Below are 25,226 nucleotides of genomic sequence, written 5' to 3'. Positions count from 1 at the left end.
TATTTAAAGAATATATTTTTCCATGAACTAGAGTGCCTAAAAAACCTGTTCCAAATGAGATGACACAAGTCAAGTGGATGGCAATTTCTATTTTTATTCTTCCCAGAATTTTATCAGATTGAAAGAAAGGTAACTTCCAGATAAATACACACAATCTCCCGTTTCTGAGGCATTAAGTTTTATCTCAACAGGATTCTCACAATCACAAACCTCAACAGCAGGAAACATTTAAGTATCACCTTCATTTTCGCTCTAGCACAGCCTTGCTTTAGCCCTGACCATTCCACGATCAATCAGTAAGATTCAAGTAACTACTTCATCATCTGACAGGAGACATGACCTTCCCCCTCCTTGCAATTGCCAATTTTCATTACAAATGTGCTTTGATGCCAAGTTAACCCATAGCCTTTTCTGCCTTTCTCTTTGAGAACAGATGAGAACAAACTCTTTCTCCGCCTTAGTGCAGGAGAAACTTCCAACTTCACATATTGAGCTGACTAAAGAGGACCCTTCCTTGGAGAACTGTAAATGTGCAGGAAGGAGGACAGCAGCCTCCAGAGACTCGCAGTGATGCTTTAAAGAGCAAAAATTGGTTCCAAGTTTGTTTTCTGTAAGGCTGAGGGGATAAATAAAAGCTATTGCCCTCAGGGAGCTTTTCGTGTTCGCATTTCATAGAATCATAGGGTTGGAAGGGGCCTCTGGAGATCATCCCGTCCAACCCCCTGCCAGAGCAGGGTCACCCAGAGCAGGTGGCACAGGAACGTGTCCAGGCGGACTTGGAATGTCTCCAGAGACGGAGACTCCACCACCTCTCTGGGCAGCCTGGGCCAGGGCTCTGCCACCCTCAAAGTCAAGAACATCCTCCTCATGTTTAGGTGGAACTTCCCATGCTCAAGTTTGTGCCCGTTACCTCTTGTCCTGTCGCTGGGCACCACTGAAAAGATGCTGGCCTCATCCTCCTGACACCCACCCTTTCAGTATTTATAAGCATTGATAAGATCCCCCCTCAGTCGCCTTTTTTCCAGACTGAAGAGACCCAAATCCCTCAGCCTTTCTTCCAGTCCCCTCATCTTCTCGGTAGCCCTTTGCTGCACCCTCTCCAGCAGTTCCCTGTCCGTCTTGAACCGGGGAGCCCAGAACTGGACACAGCACTCCAGATGCGGCCTCACCAAGGCAGAGCAGAGGGGGAGGATGACCTCCCTCCACCTGCTGGCCATGCTCTTCTTGATGCACCCCAGGGTGTGATTGGCCTTCTTGGCCACAAGGGCCCATTGCTGGCTCATGGTCATCCTGTTGTCCACCAGGACTCCCAGGTCTCTTTCCACAGAGCTGCTCTCCAGCAGGTCACCCCCAACCTGTCCTGGTGCAGGGGGTTATTCCTCCCCAGGTGCAGCACCCTACGCTTGCCCTTATTGAATTTCATAAGGTTCCTCTCTGCCCCACTCTCCAGCCTGGCCAGGTCTCTCTGGATGGCAGCACAGCCTTCCGGTGTGTCAGCCACCCCCCCAGCTTTGTGTCATCAGCGAACTTGCTGAGGGTGCACTCTATCCCCTCATCCAGGTCATTGATGAATATATTGAAGAGGACTGGACCCAGAACTGACCCCTGGGGAACACCACTCCTCACTGACCTCCATTTATACAAAGTTTCCTTCATTTGAATATATGGGGCACGTCCTCCAGGGACTTGACCTTTTTGCTTGGACGCTGCTATCCGAAGACCTTCCTGTAGAAACTCAGAACCACTATTTGCCTAATGCGGCTGATGAAAACTCAAACTTTTATCAGTTTTTGCTTATTTCAGCTATTCTTCCATATGATTATCCGAAAAGAAACGGTGAACTTCATTCTTCCTTAAGTCATTATTACTATTGGCTCCAGGAGTATGTCTGATGTCCGCGTTTGAAGGTTGGATAAACAACCAGCAATCCAGATGCAAAACAAAAACCACCGGTGGGAGGGTGAAATGAAAACAGATACATTTCCTTTCAAAAATAACAGATTTCATATGGACTCTCACTATTTTACAAAAACATAATGAGGAAGGAGTTCTACAACTCCAAGCTGAAACATGTAACGAACACTGATATATTTTCCGAGACCTCCAGGCGTTGCTCAAGGCTGCGGATGATCACCAGCACTGTGACTCCTGCCACCTCCAGACTCCCGTAACATCCAATGCATGTATTACACATGGTTTTTTTCCAGAGTGAAGTCCACATATGAAAGCGTTTAAAAGTCAAGAGGCAGACTTGACTCTCCAAGGGCTCTTCTGCTGCCTCAGTCTCTTCCAGTCCTTAAATAGTGGAGAGTTATGCCCAGCTGTTGGCACAGACTGTCTACGTTAACCATGAAGAAAACACCCTCTGTGTCTTGGTTGCCTTCAAAAGGCTGAAATAACAGAGCTTGTCTTTCAGATGAATCTTTCTCTCCAATGCTGGTGGTCAGACAGACCTGCACAGGTGAATTCAACTATAAACACCACAGAGCTAGAAATCCATCAGCTCAGAAAGGCCTTTTCTGCTGGGGTGCTCTTCTCTCCTACGTGCCTGACGTTGAGGCTACAGGAGGGGCAGAGACGGTGATGGGACCTGGCAGGCAGGTCCAGAAACCAGCAACAATGACGGGAATTGCTCAAGAGACCGATGAACCACACCAAGAACGACTGTCGGCACGCCAGGGATGTGGCAGAAAACCAACACGCAGTCTCTCGGGTCACGCATGTTTCTCTGTCACATCTCCCTGTGGAGTGTGAAGGGCCCCTTACTGCAACCACAACCCCCGGGGAGATCCGTTTTAGGGGACAGAAACCGAAAGGGCCTAATTTTAAATACCTCTGATTGTTCTCATCCTTCAACCTAAAGTTCGGGGCCCTCAGGAAGCCGAGACCTCAGAGCTGTGGCCAGTTAAGCAGCTTCTCACTAGCTAAACTACAGCTGAGGGGGGGAAACCAAAGAAAAGCGGCACGTCTCAGCTCAGAGACTTCAGAAATTAAATAACAACACAAATGCTGGAAGATGAGGACTATTACCGAGTCATCATAAGCTCCTCTAATTATTACAATTTATTTTTTTTTTTTCATCTTTTAGAGACAATGTGCAGAACGCCTGAGTCACTTTTACTGATGGCAGCAAATACATCCGTGTGTTTAAGGATTTCTCTCTCTCCATTCCTCCTGCATTTACTGGAAGGAGAAGCACCTTTCTGTAGCTCCTCTTCTCCAAAGCCTGCGTTTGCCAATGAGATTTCTTCGAGTCATGTGGCAAATTCTATAATGATCCTGAAAAACGAACTTTGACGGCAACTCTTACCTCCTCTTTAATGGTAATTTCCCGTTCTCTCAAAATGACGTAGCCTAAGCCTTGAAAGGAAACACAGAAGAATGCCACAACATTAGCCCAGATACCTATCCCTGGTAGTGTCTTAATACCATGCAATGATATACTCCGTACGTTCACAATACCACACGTTATTTCACAATATGAGTCAACTTATTTCAAGGGTAGCAGAAGTATTGCCAAAACAGGGTCTGCACAAACTCAGTTGGCTCCTGGCTGCTCCTCGTGGGCTACCGGCAACTGAGGTTAAACTCAGCAAGAACATGCAGTAAATTCCTTCCATTTGTTATACAGAAACATTGTAAAAGGAAAATAAAAACCAGCAGAATTTTTTTTTCTTGAAATGCTAACAGTAAACATGTTATTGAGGACATAAATGGAGAGAAGGTATCACCCAAGAGATGAACTGAACTGAAGTGCAACATCGCCCAGACACAGCCCACCCACGCGCAGTGCTCCTGGCAAGAAAGTTGTTTCTTCTCTTGCAAAAATAACCCCAGAAAACGCCCCAAACCTTCTAAATTAATCCCAGACAGCATCAAACTGGACTGTTGTGTCGAAGTGCCGTTCAAGTGCTTCCCTTCAGGCTGGAGCGAGGGATCCCTGCCCGCCCCAGGGCATTCAGTTAACGTGAAACAACATTTTAAAATAAAGTTTTAACAGATATCTAAGGAATAATGACACCTAGTGTTACTCAAGGGTGGAAGGAGAAAGAGTTTGGGTTCAGATCTCTGACCACAAGGCCATGACATAATCTTAGTCCCCTGTAGGATCCAACACGACAAAGGTTCCTCGTCCATTTAGACGAAAGTGGAAGATCTGAAATGTTTTTTGAAAGACTTGATCCTACCTGGCCAAAAGCTCACGGACGGACACTCAAGACAACCTCAAACAACATCCATCACCTGACCCTATACTCAGTGCTCCCTCTCGTGATGCTATTTATTGGCATAATTTATTCTCCTTTTTTACTTTCCGCTTCACCTTCTGGCAGGACATCGACACTACGTTAGCTGGTTTGATTTGTGTTGAGAATTAATTTTTGCTGAACTTTTCAGATGCCGTGGCGCACCACCAGCAGATGAGCTGTTCTGGCATTAAGAAAATAACCTGCATCTCAAGGTAAAAAAACAAATAAAATAAAAATAAGGGAAAGCAGAGACATTTCCAAAACAAGGAAAGCTAGCTGTCCACTTGGAATTTTCTGACGTTGCTCAGGATATCAGGTCAGAAATATTAAAAGCTATTTCAAAATAAAATGCAGTAGTAAAGTCCCAGAGGCCCAATAACAATATCCTTTCTCCATTGTCCTGACTTTGTTTGTTGGAAACAAAGCACACAAATGATTCTAGCATTCCAGAAACTTTATAAACAGGCAGTGCCTCGTTTGCCCATTCTTCCTACAGAGAGACATGACAGCATAAATGTATTCAATACCTGCTTGCATGCCTTGGGAAAAAAATAAAAGAAAATGAACAGCTGCCAAACAATCCAGAAGCAACATGGGCTACGGGGATTCGGGATCGAGAAATCTCCTATTTTGGGGCTCAGCAACACTAGGGAATTGCTGCCATAAACATCACCCTTGCTTAATTATTTAACTTTGGTCATAATTAAAATAAACTAAAAAAAAATACCCAAATGAAAAAAAACAAACAAAACAACAGAAACAGAACAACAACACTGCCGTCCCCCAAAATCCCAAAATTAGTTTTACAACAACAATTACCAATTGCCACCACTTGGTACCGCTTGAGTTTGAGTACGTATCTACCATGACCTGGGTATGAAGCTTTTTTAAGGATTCACTATTTCACAAATTCACGTTACCAAAGAGCGCGTGTTGCAATTAAACACCAGTTTCAGCGTTAGAGATCCTGATCAAAGAGCAGGCATGTGATGCAATTGTGTATAAGTTTCCAGGAAGATCTAAAAAGCTAGAAAACAATAAAGACCTAAAAAGCTAGAAAACACCTGGTGGTTTTAAGAGGTTCCCCTGGGAGTTCTTAAATATAGAGTTAGAAATTACACAAATGCCTCTGTGGTTTCTGAGTTTTGTTTCTTTTTGGCCCTGAAAATTAACAGAATCTCTTTAATACTTTTGAAAATTTATTAGCTACTGCTCGACTGCTGTGAATTCCTAAGCGGCAAATTCCAGCATGCCAGCAATTCCCAGCAAATGCGGGAGTACTCCTGATGTTTACACGCTGTATCATTTCTTACTATTGATTTTTAGACACTGAAACTACCCGCAAAGGTTCCCCTTTCCTTCTACCGGAGATCACAGCAGTATTTTGAAGCTGCATTTATATTCCATAGATACCATCCATCAATACACATATAATCAATACAGTAGTTTAAGAAAAAAAAAATCAAATAAATAAATTTTGAAAAAGACCAGTACTACAAGGAATCTTTAAGGAAAGCATCGTGCCCTTTTGATTTGACCTAATGAGATTTAAAACAAAAAAAACCAAACAAAAAAACCCACAAACATCACTTGTGAGAAAGATAAATTTATATAAAACACAGCCGTAACCCCTGAGCTGATACCACCTGCCTTGGCCGAGGGGAGAGGGTTTCTCCTTACGCTCCTGCCTTGCCGTTGACAGGATGAATCAAACCCGTGCTCAACGCGGTCATTTTCCCCCTGGAGCTTTGTTGCTTCTATCCCAGAGGAGAATTCTAGTTTCTATGGAGGGATGAGGATTGCTGTCAGCCCCTTGAAGGGGAGGCCGTGAATAGCCGCAGTGTTGGGCGCTGTGTGACGAGCCAGCTCCAGAGCCGCTCCTGTCGCCCGACACAATGGGCGTCTGTGGCGCCTCGCGTCAGGGCTGAGCGGCAGCCTACCAGGCAGCATCAACAGATGTGCTCATATCGCCTCCGCTGAAAAATACTCAAGAAATACAACGTTTTCTTAAAAACTTCAGCTTTTCCATTTCATTCTTGCATTTTGAAGCAAGTGTCAATAACTGCCATCAAAGCCAGGGAGCGTCTTGAAACGCAAGGCAATTGGGAAGTGTGCTTACCTAAGTGAAAGCTACAGCGCAGCCAGATTCAATTCATTAAAACACGAGGGCAGACCTTGCTATAAAAATAATTTTTATAACAAAGACTTTAATGCACGAAAGGATACATTTGCAACGTGTTTTCTGGATCCCGGTTGTCATTCAAAGCAGAAACAGGAGAGCCCATCGCCCTCACCAGCTGCGACGCCTATCCTACACCTAGCTACACCAAGAGGGCGATGACCAGCAGAGCCCAGAACTCACAAGCCCGCGTCCACCCATCACACCCTGCTCTTTCTGGGGGTTTTTCATATCCTCCCCCATCTGCCACTCGGCCCAGGTATCACCACAGCCCTCTCTAAAATTCACATTATGTTTTCTTCGTCTTGCCTCTCCCCAAACAGCCCTGTTTCCTGACATAAGCCCCCTCCACCCCTGGAAACTAAACATCAACAGGCTGAAGTTTGGCTTCAAATCAAATCTTAAGATCACACCTTGCTTTATTCCCACTCACACTGTCCATGTACTTTGCCTACCAATATTTTAATCGGGTTATCATTGTTATTCGCATACTAGAAATGGCACATTTAAAATATTTTAGTCTACTTGTCTTGTTCTGTTGGCTTTGGTAAGTTTCTTTTAGTGGTAAGAATCAATCTCTATATAGGTATAGGCATAAATAGATATATAAAATGTACATTACCCAACACTAGGACTCAACCAGTTAATGCTCCCTTCCCTCATCAGAGAGAGGGACAAGGTAGGACAAGCGTCTCAAGACGGGAAGTGCCCTCAGCACAGGGCAGAAGCCCACAGGTTGTCCGAATTATCCCTGCAGAAGGTCCCCTCTAACAACTGAAGACAGGTTAAGTAGATCAGCCTGCTCGTGTAGGGGCACAGTGCTGGGGTACCCGAGTTTATAAACTGGGAAACACAAGTTTTCACATTCACAGTAATACTTAAAATAGCCACGTATCTAGGCTCCTAGAGCCTTTAATTATGTGACATTCACAAATAATCTGCTTTTGAAAACACATGAATACGTTAAATTAATCTTGGAAAAACACAGTATTAAGGAGGACATTTGGGGCTGATAAGTGTATCGAGAGCAGCAGGCCTCATACACAGATACGGGTTTGAAAACTGACCCAACCATCAAGTTTCCATTCCGATCATGGCAAAAGCAGTAGCGTTAAAACACAGCCAGCGTGAACACCCATTTCTCATAGAGATAAATACAGCGCTGTGTGCGTGCAAACAGCGAACGACGGCGGCGAGGCAGCCCGAGGGCTGAGCCCGCTCTGCCAGAAGCAGGGGGGGCACAGCTTCCCACCACCCCCGCACCAGCCGGACCCTGGACCTGCTCCCAAACAGGGAAAAATAATACGAGTTCCCACCCAGACGCTGGCCATGAGGACCATCACCCTGAGAGGCTGCAGAGCACATTGCACCCTCCTTGCCATGGGAATAATGTGCAACGTGCCCTTGTGGCCAAGAAGGCCAAAGGCATCCTGGGGTGCATCAAGAAGAGCATGGCCAGCAGGTGGAGGGAGGTCATCCTCCCCCGCTGCTCTGCCTTGGTGAGGCCGCATCTGGAGTGCTGTGTCCAGTTCTGGGCTCCCCGGTTCAAGACGGACAGGGAACTGCTGGAGAGGGGACAGCAAAGGGCTACCAAGATGATGAGGGGACTGGAACATCTCTCTTATGAAGAAAGGCTGAGGGATTTGGGTCTCTTCAGCCTGGAAAAAAGATGACTGAGGGGGGATCTTATCAACGCTTATAAATACTGAAAGGGTGGGTGTCAGGAGGATGGGGCCAGGCTCTTCTCAGTGTCACCCAGTGACAGGAGAAGAGGTAACAGGCACAAACTTGAGCATGGGAAGTTCCACCTAAACATGAGGAGGAACTTCTTTACCCTGAGGGTGGCAGAGCCCTGGCCCAGGCTGCCCAGAGAGGTGGTGGAGTCTCCGTCTCTGGAGACATCCCAAACCCGCCTGGACACGTTCCTGTGCCACCTGCTCTGGGTGACCCTGCTCTAGCAGGGTGTTGGACGGGATGGTCTCCAGAGGCCCCTTCCAACCCTATGGTTCTATGATTCTATGATAATGCAGCTATTGGGAGGAAGGCAGGATATCCCAGCTCCAGTTTTAACCGTGATGCTCCACACGCGAGGAGCTGCGATACAGCACCTGTTCTCCACCGAACTTCAATTTGTCCATCCTCTTAATAAGGGGGCATATGAACCCGAGCACTAAAGTACCATCAAAGGGGCACACCATTCTTCGCAGGACAAGCCTTTTAGGTTTGGGGTTTTAAGTGTTTTTAAAAGCGAAATACAATACAAGCATTTTCCATAAATGTACTTTTATAAAAGGAGTATCTTCAAAGTGATCCTACCACAAATTTTACTAATAGATATCTATTGACGCGTCCCAACCAGTCTGCCTGTCCCACTGACCTTGAGTCGTCAGCCTCTATATTATGGCCATAATAAAACACACCCACAGAGAGCAGTAAATGAGGATACGCTATTTTCTGTAATACAGCCCAGATCCCTGAAAACCACTTGAACCACGTCAGGCCCTTTCTTTGTGTTTGTCACAAAGACGGTGTTTCCGTTATTAGCCACGCAAGGGTTATTATGGGGTTTCGCATCAGGGGTGAAAGCCCAGGGATGAGGATGAGAACGCAGCTCTTCATGCCCAGGCAGAGCACACGTATTTTGGGGAAGCAACTGTCACGCATCTGGGTCACGGACAGCTTCAGAAACATATTTTGCTTAAGAAAAACCAAGCCTGATGGATCCAATCAGTGATGCGGATATTAATTACTCACATGCAAGCAGGGTTGAGAGCAGCGGGACGGAGCACGGGCAGAGCCTGCCACCAACGCTGTGAGTAACATTACTGCACCTTGAGCAGTACGTGGATGGAATAAGCAGAAATCCACCACCCCTTGAACACAGCTCTGCATAATAACATCATCATTTAAGATGTTAAAAGCTGGCCAAAGCCCTGTTGGGTAGATACGAGGCTGTAAAACAGCACAGTGCAACGGCTTCATGTCCAGCTGTAAGAGGAGAGCCTGGAAGTCTTGAAGAAGGAGACTATGTTTTGTAGAGGTCATTAAACTTAAGGAGTTCAAAATAGATAGAAATTTGGGTATGAAGGCAAGAAATAAAAGCGTATAACAAACCTCCAAAAACCGGTACGCAGCTGTGAATGCATTTCTAGCTGAAAACTTGACAAAACCCTGCTTCTTCCCCCCCGGCCCCTCGACAGCTGGGCATATTTCTGCAAACCGCCATCCGGCAGGATAGTTCCTTCCTTTCCCACGCTCCGGAGCTGGTTCCGATTACAGCTCCCAGCGATGGCAGCGTCCCGCGGGGCGGCAGCGCAGCCTTCGGACGGAGGTGCCCTGGGGACCGAAGCTCGGGGATGGTCTGGCCCCGAGTCACACCACATCGCTCGGAAGGGGCTGGACAGTTTCTCTCTGGAGGGGACAGATCTCGGCAGACCAGAGCCAGGCTGGACGGGAACAGAGGATTCTTATCTATCCATCCGCCGAGAAATCCAAGATGAGCTTTTTCTCCAAAAATACCAAGTCGCTTGTGCGTCCTACCTTGCCCCAAGGGCGAAGGTAAATAAATGCACCACCTCAAAAACCAGAGGATTTTTCTTTTGCTAATCTACTGCTGGAAGCACAAGCACTGCACATCGTTCATCTCAATCTCATTCTCTTGTAAAGAAATAAAAATCACAGCCCTCCCCCAGAGGGAATTTCCTAACATCACCTTTTTTTCCTCCTTTCGGCATTTCATGGCCAGCCACCTTTAAGTCCAATTTCACTAGAAGCACACAGAGCATAACTGTTCTTAAAGAACATCTTCAGCACCAAAGCATCCTGCATAGTCTTAGTTACTTAAGCCATGAGAGCCGCATGGATGAGAGGGGTGGGCTGGAGATAAACCGGCCGCCATCCCCAGGCTCTGCGCGCTCCTCCTCCCGACGGCCCCCGGGTTTCACTTCTCTCTTACCCAGTCCCTAAAGAGGAACAGGAGGTACCTCCGTTTCCCACAGAGGCTGACAGCTCGAAAATATCATTTGCAGCGAAATATCAGTCAGAAAGCGTAATGCCCCAAAGAAGTCGGGATATTACCAGGGAACAGTACGGTGCAAGCTGTTTCAAACTTTGCCCACAGTTCCTTCACACTGGCTTTCTCTCCTTCTAGGATACAGATGCCACGGAAGCTCAGTCACTACCAACTTTTTTTCCCAATTTTTTTTTTTTTTTTGTAAGCAAAACCAACATCAGGAATATAGACATTACAGCTGCTAAAAGTGATGGGAAGGAGCCTGGTAGATGAGGAGAGACTGAGCACCAAAAAAAAAAAAAAAATAAAATTCTAGAAGATACTGTGCACAGTTAACCTGCTACATTTTTTTTTTTTATATTTAAATAGAAATCACATTTAATATAACCTTACTGGAGGAAAAAGCAGCGTGCAGCCCTGTTGATGGGACAGCAGCAGCCTGGCAGAACTGAGCCTGGAGATGTTAACTGCACGCAGGCGAAATTTGAAGTCTCTTTTGGAAGGCATTAAGCTTTCATTTCAATGAATAAACTGCTAACCAAGGGCCTTTGGAAATGTAAAACATTGTTTACAGAGAGTTCGGTAATTATTCAGGTTTCTTCCTCTGAAGATCTTGGTAAATGAGGCCAAATTCCAAGGGCAAATAGTTTATCTAGAGCAGTTCTCAAGCTTTTTCAGAAAAAATTACAACTCTATCAAGCCGCACGTACACATAACTTCTAAATAACTTCTGCAGTTTGCTGGTTAAAGATAGTAAAAAAGGAAAAAGTAAGGAATCTGACTGCCAAGGGCTCTCCTGCACATCATTCTGTATCCCCGGTCACGCTACGCTGTGCTCGGGTGAAACAGAGAGGGACTTACCATGGAGTGGGAGCAAATCTCCTCGGAAAAAAAAGAAAAAAATAAATAAATCACACGTTATGATAGCACCAATATCTCAATGCCACGCCTTCCTAAGTTTGTTTCCAACAGTTTAAACGAAGTAATGCAAATAGGTCATTATTTAAATATAGTTCCCCGTTTCCACCTCTTCCTTTCCTCCCCGCCTTCCCAGAAATATTTAAGTCACTGAAACTTCCTCTCCTCCCAGTTCTGCCGGGAACCGGCAAGGTGCTGGAGGTGGGAGGTTAGCCTGGGAAAAAACAGATTAGAATTAAGTGTTGTATCTGTGGCCTTGAAACGTGCCCTCGGCCGAGTTTTTAATTCGGCTTTTCAAGATTGATCAGCACGTGTGTAATTTAAAAGCAATTTGAAGCAGCAAGCTAGGTAGTTTGACTTAAAATTAATGAGCTTTTGACAACTGCAAACAAAATGATAATGTGAATCCATTTAAACTCATCCCTGTATTTAACAGGAAAAGCATATATCATTTTAACTTGGCTTTTCTTCTGCAATACGAAAGATGTTTTACCACAATCTTGCTCTTGCAAACTTTGCCCAATTGTAGCAGATTGGTAGGAAGACAGGGAGCAGATAAATTAATATTGTTGGGTAATTAAAGTGGCATTGGACAGTATGACCGAACGCATTCACAAAACTCAAATGTAAATTAAAAAACTCAGGAAGTACCCGAGACATCTAAACCCGTAGAACACGGGATACAAACATTATTCGTAGCCGGTTTAAATCAATAGGCTACTACTCATGGAAAGGCACGGCACCGTAGCCCAAGCAATGTACAGCACATTACAGCACAAACTAAGGCTAGGAAAGCAAAAAAAAAAAAAAAAAAAAAAAAAAAAAAAAATCAAAGGATGAACAGCAAAGACAACAAGATTAAAGGGCAAAAGACAATAAAAATGGAATTTACTAGAAGAAACAGCAAGCAAGGTGAAGGATTAATAGATACAGTTGTATTGGACAAAGATTGGTTTTGTTTGCTTATTTATTCTTTAATTTGCACAACTAGTTTGGAAATCATTTGAGAAACAGCTACAGGTAAAGAAATCGGCATGTTCAGCAATAAAATCTGTTAAGAAAAAGCATAATTTTAAGTACACTTTGACAGGTTCTCGCCATTACCGCGTTGGAAGTCTACAAATTGCAACTGAAGCGCACCAGGAGCGAGAGCAGACCTAGGACCAGTCAGGCCGATCAGACAAGAAAGTATCTTAATAAGGTATGGTAAATTCTTTGCAGATTTTACACACAGATGCGCTTACAAATTGCCACATTATACCAAAACTAAATTAAAAGACAGAAAGGTTGGCTGAAAAGGGAATTGCCCCTCTAAGAAACAAATTAAAATGCATCCCATGCAGCAGTGAAAACTGCTCTTGATAAGGAAATATTGACGGATCCTTTATCAAATACACTGACAACACGAGGGTCTTCAACCACGAATTCTCATCGTTGGCTTCAAGTCGTGACTACACAGGCTTTTTTCTCTCATTGATCAAAGAGCGTTGCTGATAAAAATTTTAATTAAAAAAAAAAAAACAAGGGAGGTAACAAATTCTGGGACCAAATTCCAAGATAAAGGAAGACGTAGCATGAACCTCACGGAGCGCGGTCCCACCCTTGAGCGCAGACAGGACACCAGTAGACCATGGGGCACCGTGACCTTTGGGTGGCCAGACCGCAGGCCGGGGAAGTACTAGCTCTATACGAACAACCAAACCGTTCTGTCCTCCTTACGATCCACGTTACACCATGTCCACAGGAAAGCGCTGCTTAAAAGCATCGTGCTCCCGTACTTCATCTCAGCCTTTGTCTATGCTGGCCCATAACCAACTCTGCTGGTCTTCGGTCAGTCCCTTGCAAGGGGCACCGTCATGAACTACAGCAGCGCTCCATTTTCTCTAAGCTTGCTTTAAAGGTTATTTCAGATGAAAGAGGTATCGATTTTACTGAAGAGGAAGAAAACCGAAGAACCACAACAATTAAAGAAAAAAACCAACCATCAGGAAACCTGAAACCCATTGGTCTCAAGAGAGTAAGAGCTCGTCATGAATGTGTAGTCGCATATTTAATTCCGCGTTGTTTTATAATGCCTCCGGAGCCACAAAACCTACAAGCAGGAGGAGACCTCTCAGTTCATCTAATTCCCTTGCTTTGGCAGAAAAGTTAATCCTCCAGCTTATCTAATTATTTTGTCCTGATCTTTTTAAAGTCAGATGAGTAACACACTTCGCGCTTGCTTCCCTTGTAAATCTCCTGCTATTTGCTTTTTCTTAACAAATCATAATACTATTGACCCAAAGCCTTTTCGAGACTGCATTCTTCCTGCTGATTCTTGATGTTGCTGCATCCTTGTTTGTGTGCGTTCTCTTCAGCGAAGGGCAGCGCGATTGCTCCAGCTCCGTCCAGCTGCGGCGGCATCCTGGCTCCCGTCCCGCGTGAAACACCTGCCTCTTCTCAACAGCAATAATCCAAAAACTCCCACTTACATCCCTCCTGGATTGTTTTGGGGTTTTTTTAAGTTGTATATCATCACGCCTCTACCTGATTTGCAGCTCTGGTTTTTGGTTTTACCCGCTTGGATCTCTCTTTCTTACTGAAAATTATTACTTTACATTAGAAAAAGAAAATCTCGGATAACCAAAGTGTTCAGGACTGAGCACTTTTTCCTTTTGAAGAGGGGGTAAAAGCATGGGTAGAAAAACCCACGACTGAGTTGGGCCACATCTCCCAGGTACAATAAGCTGTCATTGCAAGCATCAAACTACCTCAACAAATTTATTTCCAGTTTTATTTCTTCCCTTAGCCAGGAAACGCCTTTGAACACAGATACATCACTTCTGCCTGGGCGAGCACCGAGAAGCTCTTTTTCCTTTGCCGCTTCACTTTGCTGGCTTACTTCGGAAGAAAAAAAAAAAAAAATAAAAAAAAATCTAAGCACACTGCAATCAAACTACAGTCCAACAGCATCACCCTCTCCTATCAGTAAGAGGATCTCCCATCTATTCTTCCGTTTCCCAAAGGCATCCTCTGCAGACAACGCAGAGGATTTTGGCAGGCAAAAGGATATCGCTGATGGAATTATTACACCTGCAGTAAGTCGACTGAATTAAAAAGCACAACGCTGTGCACATGCCTTAAAAACACGTTCGATGTGGTGAATAACTCAAAAAATAAATCCTGTACAAATACTTCAATAAATTGCTGCTGCTGAGTTTCTCCTAATCTCAGTCTTATCAGTATCTCATTTCAGCTCTAGCTTACACAAGTTTTCTGGTCTGTTGTACATATATATTTAAAAGATATCTACATTTCAGCAAAAAATTTGGAATAAATACAGGCACTTTTTAAAATTTAAACATTAACCCTTACAGCATTTGGGATTATACAATACACATTGTTATCAGACAGGACAAAGACTACTCCTGGATGAATCCTTGTGCAGAAGGGCAGAGGCAATGGGTAAAAGAGGTAAGATTACAGTTTAAAAGGATGCAAAAAAAAAAAAAAAAAAAAAAAAAAAAACAAAACAAAACCAACAACCCTGCGCAGAGCAGCCTGGTGGCTACAGCCACTTTTCATTCAGCTTGAGTTCTGCTGCATCACATCGCAAATCAGTTAAAGCAATATCTGAATCGTTCCCGAAGACAGCTCCCAGCCCATAAAACGAGCATCACATACAGGGTGCCCATAAACGGTGCTCCACAAAGAACACGCAATTCAGAACTCTTTAATAATGTATCAACTCAATTTACAATACTTTCGATTATGGGGCACCAAATTACATTTTGGGTTACAGAGGGATCGTGCTTTCATTAATATTGTATCCAGAGATCGATAATGAAATGCCTATCAAGAAACAAAGCCCTGCTCACCGCAGGCATCACGGCGGCAGCCCCCAGGTTCGGCTCCTCCGCTGCTGCTTCCCAGGTGCCAGGGATGCCCGGCTGGAAAACCGCAGCATCCCAGTACGCGCTGGATGTGGAGCAAGTGCCAAAGCTTCAGTTTGCAGACGTTATTCACCAGGAACGCCGCGTTGCCCTGTTCTGACTACACTATTTATATACTAATTTAAAAAAAAAAAAAAAAACAAACAAAACAACAAGTATTTCTCTGAAATGCAGCATATGGATTACATTCCAGGATCAGCTAAACTGTGTTGGTTATCTCTAAACTCGAACACGATGATTACAGTAACAGACCTTCCATTTTAAACAGGCAGCGATTTCTTATGCCTCTCTCCCTCTGCTTTGAACGCAGCACTCTTGCTAACCCAGACAAAACTCTTAAGAGCCCTTTACGCCTTTCAGTAAACTCAAGGATGCACCTGTATACTCAGCAATCTCCTCACCTTGCCCTCAATTGCTACGTTTTATACAGAAATTAAAATGCCAGCATAGAGTGGTCTAGGTTGGAAGGGACCTTTAAAATTATCAAGTCCAACCGTTAACCCAACACTGCCAAAACCACCACTAAACCATGTCCCTCAGCACCACATCTCCCCATCGTTTATGTACCTCCGGGGATGGTGATTCCACCACTGCCCTGGGCAGTCTGTTCCAATGCTTGATAACCCTTTTGGTGAAGAAATTTTTCCTAATCTCCAGTCTAAACCTCCCCTGGCGCAACTTGAGGCCATTTCCTCTTGTCCCATCGCCTTACTTGGGAGAAGAGACTGACCCCCACCTCTCTAAAAGCTCATTTCAGGTAGTTGTAGAGAGCGAGAAGGTCTCCCCTCAGCATCATCCTCCCAAAACCAGAGGTTTTATGGCATGGTCCACAAACCCATGGCTCACGGGTTTGTCCCGTGGAAGACAGGTCGCTGCTGCTTCCCCCATCCTCTGGGCAGGAACAAGAGCCCAGACTGCCCCCACCTCTGCTCCATGCAGAGACCAGCCACCACCCCTCAGACGGTTCCTTCTTACCGACCCCCTGACACTGACGGAATAGCATCTTCTAGCAAAAACATCTGTTTTATTGCCAACTGCTTTTGCTGAGAAATTTTCAGAGTACTTCCAGATACAGAGTCATTCCCCTTAATGTTTCTATATAAAGGCAATTTTTTTCCACTAAAGCATCTTCATTCATTGCTGATGGCCTTCAAGTGCTCTGATACAACCTTCAGCCACAGGATCTCCACCTCGTGCTAAGCCCTGCCATAAATCTCTGCTGAAGAGTATTTTGGAAACAGAGATTGAAATACAGTATCACATTCACAAAATGACAATATCATTCAAAGGACGTACAAACATAATCCTCAGGTTCTCCATATAATTGAACAATTTCTCCTGCAGAACCTCCCACTCCTTCAGTGAGCAGGGTCGACTGTGTTCATATCAGTAAGGCAAGCATCCAGTATTCCTTTTTATCTTTCTGGTTTTCACCCTACACACCATTCAGCACTTCACAGAATCACAGACTGGCAGGGGTTGGCAGGGACCTCTGGAGATCATCTAGTCCAACCCCCTGCCAGAGCAGGGTCACCCAGAGCAGGTGGCACAGGAACGCGTCCAGGCGGGTTTGGAATGTCTCCAGAGACGGAGACTCCACCAACCTCTCTGGGCAGCCTGTGCCAGGGCTCTGCCACCCTCAAAGGAAAGAAGTTCCTCCTCATGTTGAGATGGAACTTCCTATGGTCACTTGCCTCGGCTCTTGTTCTTCGCTACAGTATGACTGACCTGTTCCAAAATCTTGGTGAACGCATTCACAGGACATCATCAAACATGAAGAAGTAAAGAAGTATATAAGCACTTTACTGATAACGTGTGTGGCTGACTTCTCAGAAGACACCAAGGACAGCTGTGACCAGGCAACATTGCACTGCAGATTTCCTACAGCTCTTTTCCACTTTGCAGTTTGTCAACCCACATCCACCTATTTTTCTTCACGTAACCTCTTAAATGAAAGAGGAAAAGGTCACCAAGTACACCGGTGGAAGTGTTCCTGTAACATACTTTAAAACTGGTTCAGTCAATAACACAGCTCCGCAGCTTTGGTCCATAACTCAATGGCTCAAAAAACTAAAACCAACCCAACTTATGACACAACATGTCATACAGAAGAATCAAAAAAGCACACAGCGGCCACAGCGTGAGGCAGTGCCTTGCAATCAACAAAGGATGAGAGCAGGTTTTGCTATAACGAAGCACACACCGTCCTATGAGAATGACGCCAAGAAAAGACAAACTTCAAGATCCCCGTAAGCCACTGCTGTCACCCTCCTTCCCGCATGAGGACCACGGCTCTACTTATGCCCTGCTTCGGCCTCACGAGAACCCGCCTGGAAGAGGAAGGTCTTACATAGACCTCAAACCATCACTTTCCAGCTTCCCATAATTTCAGCCCACACGGTGCATTTCCGACATCGCCCAGGCCGTATAATCTGGGAATGCAACGGGGGGGCGGAAGAAGAAAAATAAGACCAAGAAAAAAAGGGATTCAAGACAGCTGTTCTGGCAGAGAGCCCTTTGCTCGTACAGCTGGAAAAACCTGATTGCGCTAGATAACAGATAGATAAACATAAACATATGAAGTGGAAAAGGGGAAAGGAGGCAAGATACAAAAGCGAACTAGGACCCAAGTGTGCCAAAATTATCATCTTTGCACCTGCACCTCACAGGCTGAGGATAAATTACTGTAGTCCAAACGGCAGCATCTCACTGATTTGAGGTATGCGAAGATGCCTGGGTTTATTAAAGGGATCCAGGGCACGGGAAGCTTTTCAGTTAAATTCCGTTTTCGTTTTTCACTTGGAAGAATATATTAAATGCATTTAAGGAACAGAGTATGTTAGCCAAAGCACAGCCAGCAAGGATGGCTGGTGTGACACAGCTCCGGTGTAATTCTTCTATTTGTCAGCAAAGTCAGAGCAAATTAAAGCAATCAAACACGACACCCACACCATTTTGTTCCTCGCGTTATATTCTATCCCTTCTTCTCCCACGTTTCTAGAACACCTGATTTTTGTCCCTTGAGAAAACAAACGTTTTTAGCTTAACTCCCTCCACTCCCCCTCGCGTAGAGCTCCCGTAGGTGATGTTGGCATCCCCGCCAGCACGGCCCCGAGACCTCAGCCGGGTGGCAGGGAGGTGGGACAGCCTCGCTTGTCCCACCTCCATCCTTACCCCCATCCCTCTGGGGGGCACAGAGCAGAGGCAGGCTGCCCCACAAGCCCCCAGCACCACTGACACTAATTACAGACCGTTACCCCCCGCTTGTCATCAAGTTTCCAGCTGAATGTCATTAATTTTCATCAAAAGCGACTTTCTTTATTTGTTTTTACAGGCCCCAAAGCACAACAATTACAGAAGCCGAGATTGACGCGCACATAATAAATATTTTTCAATTCTCAGCCTCTTTATTTCTACTTTCCAAGTTTTCTCATAGAGCTTATAAAATATTAGGGAAAGAAAAAGCTTGACAAGCGATGTCATTTCTTTTAACTCAGCGGCCTCTACCCTGTAGAGATCAGGCACGGGCAGTGGTTTAGAAGCTAGGCAGCTGAACACACAGCAAATCACCTCGCTCCATGGAAATAAGCCACAAGGAGAGGAACCTCACAGAAAAACTGGAAAAAAAAAAAAAAAGAAAAAAGAGACACACCCTTTCCCAATTAAAAAACACTGTTCAGTCTCACAGCAGATATCCATTAACCCTTTCTACAACCCACAATTAAAGTGCAAAAACAATCCAACGGCTGGAGACAATTAAAAGTTGTCTTTTTGTTATCTTTGTGAGGTTCGTCGTTATTTTTCCCACTATTTTAAGCAAAACTGTAAGCAACGGGGGGGGGAAAAACACAATACCTTTGGTTTTAGAAATAATACATTTGATTTTTTCCATGAAAGCCTCATCTGATTTCTCCCTGACAGCCTATATAAGGAAAATATTAAGTTTTTCACGAGCTGCAGGATTTACACCTACCTCCACGCACCCAGGCGCTTTCCTTGTCAGTGGCTCCGGGCTCCCCGGAGCCTGGCCGTGCCCATCGGCTCTGCCAAAGGGACAGGGCCTCTGGAGAACACCAAGGCCACCCGGGCAGCACCGACGCCGGTTCCCCCCGTGACCACCTTTCTCCAGGCACCACTTGGTGCCAAATCACAGCGTTTGCTGGGGCACCGCGCTGTCGGCAGCATGAACCGACTGGACAACATCATAGGAAACCAATAAATGGCACAAATGGAAGCCATACGGGTTTTAAACAATGCTAATCTTGCCCAAAGGAGAGGAAGAGAGTTCGTACACAGCCACGTCACCCCTCTGTTGTTCGTCCAAACACTGCATTACGCCCACAGCCCCGCTCACCTCAGAAAGAGCAGGATGAAAAGGGTGTTGATGACCCCGAAAGGAGATAAGTGGCTTTTTAGAGCCGAAGTTCCCACTCTGGCCCCATCCTGGGGGCCGGGGAAGCTCCCGGCAGCCGAGACTCGGCGCGTCCCAGCTGGGAGGCGAGGTACCAGGGATGCTGCCAGCCGGGCGCGACGCTGGCCCCGATGCTCCCTCCCATCGCCCAGAGACCCAGCCTGGGGCAACAACCCCCGGGGAGGGGACACCCGAAGGTCCTCGCTGCCCTCTCGGCTCCCGCGGCCTCTCCCTGGGGGCGATTCCCGAGGGCGGGCATCCCGCCGAGAAGGGGACGCGCGTGTTCCCGCCCGCCCGGGGGGGACCGGAGGGCAGCGCGGCCGCGGGCAGGAGCACGCAAACGCCGGTGGCTTCCCGAGGCGGACTCGGGGGAACGGCCCGGTCTCCCGCGGGGACCCGATGGCATCGCCCGGCCGCCCCTCCGCGCCCGGCGGCCACGAGGTTGCCCCGCGGCGAGCAGCCCGCCCCGGCCCCCCCCCACCCCGGCCGGCACCTGCCGCAGCATCCCCGCCGCCCCCAGCCCGCTGCCCGGCGGGTCCGTCCTTCCCTCCTTCTCCTTCTCCCCCTTCCCTCCCTCCGTCCCTCCGCCGTCCCGGGCTCCGCTCACCTCGCCGGCTCCGTCGGCGGCGGCTCCGCGGGGCCCCCGCGGGCGCGGCCGGCCGCGGGACGCCCAGGCGGTCTCCGGCCCCAGGCGGCGGGCAGAGGCGGTGGCAGCCAGGCAGGAAATTTCCCTTCGCCGCCGCCGCCTCCTCCTCCTCCTCCTCCTCCTCCCGCGGCGGCGGCGCGGAGCCGCCTGGCGGACACCGCCCGCATCGGCAGCGGCGGGAGCGGAGCGGGGGGCCGGGACCCGCGGAGGGGACACCCCCCCCGCCCAGGGCTCACCCGCGCACCGGCGGGTGCTTAATCACCGGGGCTCCCTCCTGCTGAAAGGATTCGGTCTGGGGATGAGGAGCCGCAGCACCCCCAGGCAGTTTGACAACGACACCGAGCTGTGCGGAGCGGCCCCCACGCTGGAGAGGAGGGATGCCATCCAGAGGGACACGGACAGGCCGCAGAGGTGGGACCATGCCAACATCATGAAGTTCAACAAGGCCAAGGGCAAGGTCCTGCACGTGGGTCGGGGCAATCCCAAGCACAAATCCAGGCTGGGCAGAGAATGGATGGAGAGCAGCCCTGAGGAGAAGGACTTGGGGGTGTTGGAGGATGAGAAGCTCAACACGAGCTGGAAATGTGCGCTGGCAGCCCAGAACCCCCCCACAGCCCGGGCTCATCCCCAGCAGCGTGGGCAGCAGGGCCAGGGGGGGATTCTGCCCCTCTGCTCCGCTCTGGGGAGACCCCCCTGCAGTGCTGCCTCCAGCACTGGGGCACCAACAGCAGAAGGACACGGAGCTGTTGGAGCGGGGCCAGAGGAGGCCCTGGAGATGCTGGGAGGGCTGGAGCCCCTCTGCTGGGAGGACAGGCTGAGAGAGCTGGGGGGGTTCAGCCTGGAGAAGAGAAGGCTCCGGGGAGACCTTCCAGCCCCTTCCAGTCCCTCAAGGGGCTCCAGGAAAGCTGGGGAGGGACTCTGGAGCAGGGAGGGGAGCCATGGGATGAGGCGGAATGGTTTCAAACTGAAAGAGGGGAGATTTAGATGAGCTCTGAGGCAGAAATTGTTTGCTGTGAGGGTGGTGAGCCCCTGGCCCAGGTTGCCCAGAGCAGCTGTGGCTGCCCCATCCCTGGAGGGGTTCAAGGCCAGGTTGGACGGGGCTTGGAGCAACCTGGGCTGGTGGGAGGTGTCCCTGCCCAGGGCAGGGGGGTGGCACTGGGTGGTCTTTAAGGTCCCTTCCAACCCAAACCATTCTGTGATTCTGTGAGTTACGGTGTGCTAACACCAAAGTTTCAAGCAGGACTTTGGGTCCACTGTCTGGCACGGTCACAATTACTACACCAGCCAAAATTCTAGCAGCCAGGCCTGCTATCGGGGCATGTCGAAAGTACCTTGTGTCTTCCTGCACTTCGCAGAGGCAGCGCTGAAGATGCGCGGGAGCACGAGGGCCGGGCATTCAGTGGCATCAAGTGCTCCATGGGCAGCAAGCGCGAGGTTGGGCATCCTCCTTTCCCAGGACCCTGGGTGTGATGGAGCATGGAGGGATCAGAGAGTTCCTCCCGGGATTGGACATCCTCCCGGGATCCTTCCCCTTCCTGCCCACCCAACTATCAACCTGCCAGAGCTGGGGTGGAAAGGACAAGTCCAAAGTGTTTTGCACCCACTTTCCCCTCCAAGAAACCTCTGCAGCAGCTCGGGCTGTCCAGGGCTGGTGAATCAAGACGGTGAAACCCAGAATAGAAACGTCAGGCTGAAAAGTAGGACAGGGAGGAGGGGATTACTGAAGGAAAGGCGAGAATCAGGGAGTCTGAAGGCACATTTTGCTTTCTTGTGTCTCCAGTCCCTAGGATACCACCTCTCCCAAAAGAAGAAAGTCTCCCTGCTGAAGAAATCTCTCCTCCAGGAGGACCTCGCGTATATATCACTTTCAAAAACCCATATCCGTGCCCGCCATATTTATTTTAAGTGTACCAAAGGATGTCAGACAATTAGGGATTGTATGAAAAGACCATCGAAACAAAATATTAGAACATCTGTGAATATTTGTGTCTTCTGCAGAAAACTTAATCAGAGCCTAATTATGTCCCTTTGGCATCGTGTTGACTAGGAAACAGCAATTTAGTAAAACGCTAAATTTTTTCTAGCAGACATGGCAGCGCAAATGGGCACAGTACCAGGAAGGCGTTGGATTTTAATGAACATGTTTGTAGATCAAATGACTGCAAGTCAGCAATTTTCTCACTAGTCACCATTTGCAAGAAATGGTATATTAATTTAAATGACTGCTTATATCCAAGCAGTAAAATAAATGGAATTATTCTACGTGTTGGATAAAATTACCACATTTTCTATTAGCGCAGCAATTAAAAGTTCTGTTATATTGTGGTTCCAAAATTAGTCATGAGAGAGAATGGTGAAGCTCAAGTTGTAGTACAAAGAACCAAAGAAAAGGAATGTTACAGTTATTAATACATTATTTGGGGGGAAGGGATTTTCTGTAGGTAAGGGGAGTCTCTAAAGAAATCGTACAATTGTGAAATAAAGTTATAAAAGAAACTACAACCAATCTTCCTTGCTCCGGCACCCTCCACTGGAGCTGCTGTGTCTTAGATGCACTAATGGGCTTGAGTCACCAGGAGCGAGTAGATCTGAGGCCGATTTTAATCTTCAGTTGCTGGCTAGAGAAAAACAACGTACTATGATGTTCCCTGGTGTAGTGCTTTATCCAAAAACTAGATTAGCGCTCCACAAAGTCTAGGAGCTGGGGCTCTGAAGAACGGAGCCTCTTTAACCCATTTTTAGTTCTCTCCAGACAAGGTCTGAAGAGAATTCATGCTGTTAAGGAAGGGGAGAGGGTGAAAAACGAAGCCGCTGTGGGATTCAAAGCAATTTAGCGACAATGACAGAGCTTACTTGCTTCATCGGAAAATAAATTTGAGGAATTGGAAGACTGAAACGCTGTAGCAAAAATAAGATAATAACGGGTAGACGTCTGCATCTTTAGCCCGGTAGAGCTCAAACAGCGGCTTTTCTTTGTCCGTCTCACAGTCCACTGGTCATCTGTCTTTTCCCCTCTTTCCGTCACAAATCAAATAGGTTCTCAGAAATGTCAGCTCTTTGGCAGCCGTTTCACCCTTACTTCCAATTTGCCGGAGGAGCTGCAGGACCTCCGACAGCTTCTGGCAGGACCCAGCACCTGCATCCCTTGTTTCCCACTCTGGAAGTAACATCATTCCAGTAGAAGTGGTGGGAGTTTTCCCACGAGCAATTATAGTCGCTTTGCTTGCCCTCCGTTACGAAAAGTATCTCCTCCACTCCAAGCTCAAGAAATATATGGTAGGAAATAGGCAATACTTGAACACTAAAAATTTATTTCAGGTATTCCAGCGTGACAGTGAACCTGATAGCACCAAGTAAGATAAAATTATGTTTTCTGCTTTCTGTAAAGTGCCCAAAAGACAATAATGCATGGTCACAGCCTTGAGATAAAGGATTTCAAGGAGGAACATCTATAGTCATACTAAAATACACGATACTGAGTATGATCCTACCACTTTCCTTCACTTAGACAAAAGCTTTCCAAATATTTTCCAAATGCGAAATGGCCGCGACGCCCTTGGTAGCAGCAGGGTAGGTCTGTCTCTCTCCTGATATACTGGAACACAAATTGTAAATGTACTGAAGACGTCAAAAAATCTGAGGCAGCCCAGCAAATAACAGATAGAGACACGTGATTTCTGTAACTGCAAATGTATCTCAGCCTAAAAATACAGGAAAAAATCTTTAAAGTACAGATAATTGGGCAAAGGCATGAGAATATGTAACATCCCAGCGGTAGCTAATTTAATGACTTCAAGGAGGTATTTGTCTAAGATTTTTACATTTGGAATCTAAAATTATGAGTATCTAGGAATATATTTAAGTATTCAAGATATTCATACATATCTTTATAATTGTTACAGAAATTGCAATAAATGAAAGGCTGCCCTGCCAGCTCTTCTCTCCATCTCCACCTCCAGGGTTTGTTCTAGACGTTACAAACCTTGACGCAGCTTCAAAGCCACACTTTATTAAATCCAAATTATCGCAAGGGCCATATTTGCTGCTTCTTACAAAGCCAGGAGGGTTTTTCCCCCCGCTCTTCAATAAACTTACTCGACCACTCAACTTGCACTGTTCAGTCAGGTACGACAGCAAATTTTTAATGCCTAAACCCATTATATTAAAGTTTTGCAAGTCATCTTTTGAGGTATGGAAAAAAGATACCCTTGGATGCGTTAGAGGCTTTGGTGAAGCTCAGCTGTTTGGTTGACTGCAGTCACTGACCTGCAGGGCTAAAGAAAAATGGAAGAACGTCTCTGTGCTTTCAAAATTTTATTTTCAAACTTCTTATTTTACCAGAATGGCCTATGCTGTTCTGTTCACACACCCCCCAAGCATTTTGCAACATGGAAATGGAGAGAAACGGGATGAGCGAGGAGTCAGATGTTCAGTGAGCTGCTACCGCAGTCCGGCTCCCCTTCACCTGCCTTGGCATGAGTTGGGTGAGAAGTTTTAGGAGATAAACTTTCCAATGGAAGAATTAATTTCTCATCAAAACTTAATGCTGGCTAATTTCTTAATCTCAAAGTCTTTAGGAAAAGGCAATTTAAAGGGCTGTTCCTGCAGCCTTCACGCAAGGCAAGTGGCGTTCTCGTTTGGGCAAGGAGCACCTGTGGCAAGCGGAGGAGATGCTGAACGAGGCTTTTCCTCCTCTACCAAGATCAGGCATATTTAACCATCAGCTTTTCAGGTGTCTGAGTACAAAACACAGGTGTATTGTAAAAATATCCTGGAGTAGCACAGGCTGTGCCTCAAGGTAGCAGGAGAGACACCAGCAAGCTTGCTCAGGTGGTAGGACTGAGGAATGCTCTCGCAGCAGGCAATCGGTTTAATATGGGG

The 25,226-nt window shown here is 46.8% G+C and overlaps 1 protein-coding gene across 3 annotated transcripts in view; it reads right to left on the bottom strand.

Moving 5' to 3' along the window:
• Positions 1-20,431, bottom strand: part of PTPRE (protein tyrosine phosphatase receptor type E) — a 115,910-nt gene extending 95,479 nt beyond the window's left edge. The window contains exon 1 of one of the 3 annotated variants that reach the window (XM_054205740.1): positions 20,307-20,431. Coding sequence is in view for 1 of the 3 variants with exons in the window: in XM_054205735.1 (XP_054061710.1) it covers positions 9,541-9,809 (269 nt within the window). In the remaining 2 variants the exon portion in view is untranslated. Of the gene's footprint in view, positions 1-9,540; positions 10,070-20,306 lie in introns of those variants that run through there. The other 2 variants (XM_054205743.1, XM_054205735.1) reach the window with 2 other exon arrangements.
• Positions 20,432-25,226: the final 4,795 nt, after the last annotated feature.

Source organism: Rissa tridactyla, chromosome 6, assembly GCF_028500815.1.
Source record: "Rissa tridactyla isolate bRisTri1 chromosome 6, bRisTri1.patW.cur.20221130, whole genome shotgun sequence".
NCBI lineage: Eukaryota > Metazoa > Chordata > Aves > Charadriiformes > Laridae > Rissa > Rissa tridactyla.
This window is presented reverse-complemented; position numbering and strand designations above follow the sequence as displayed.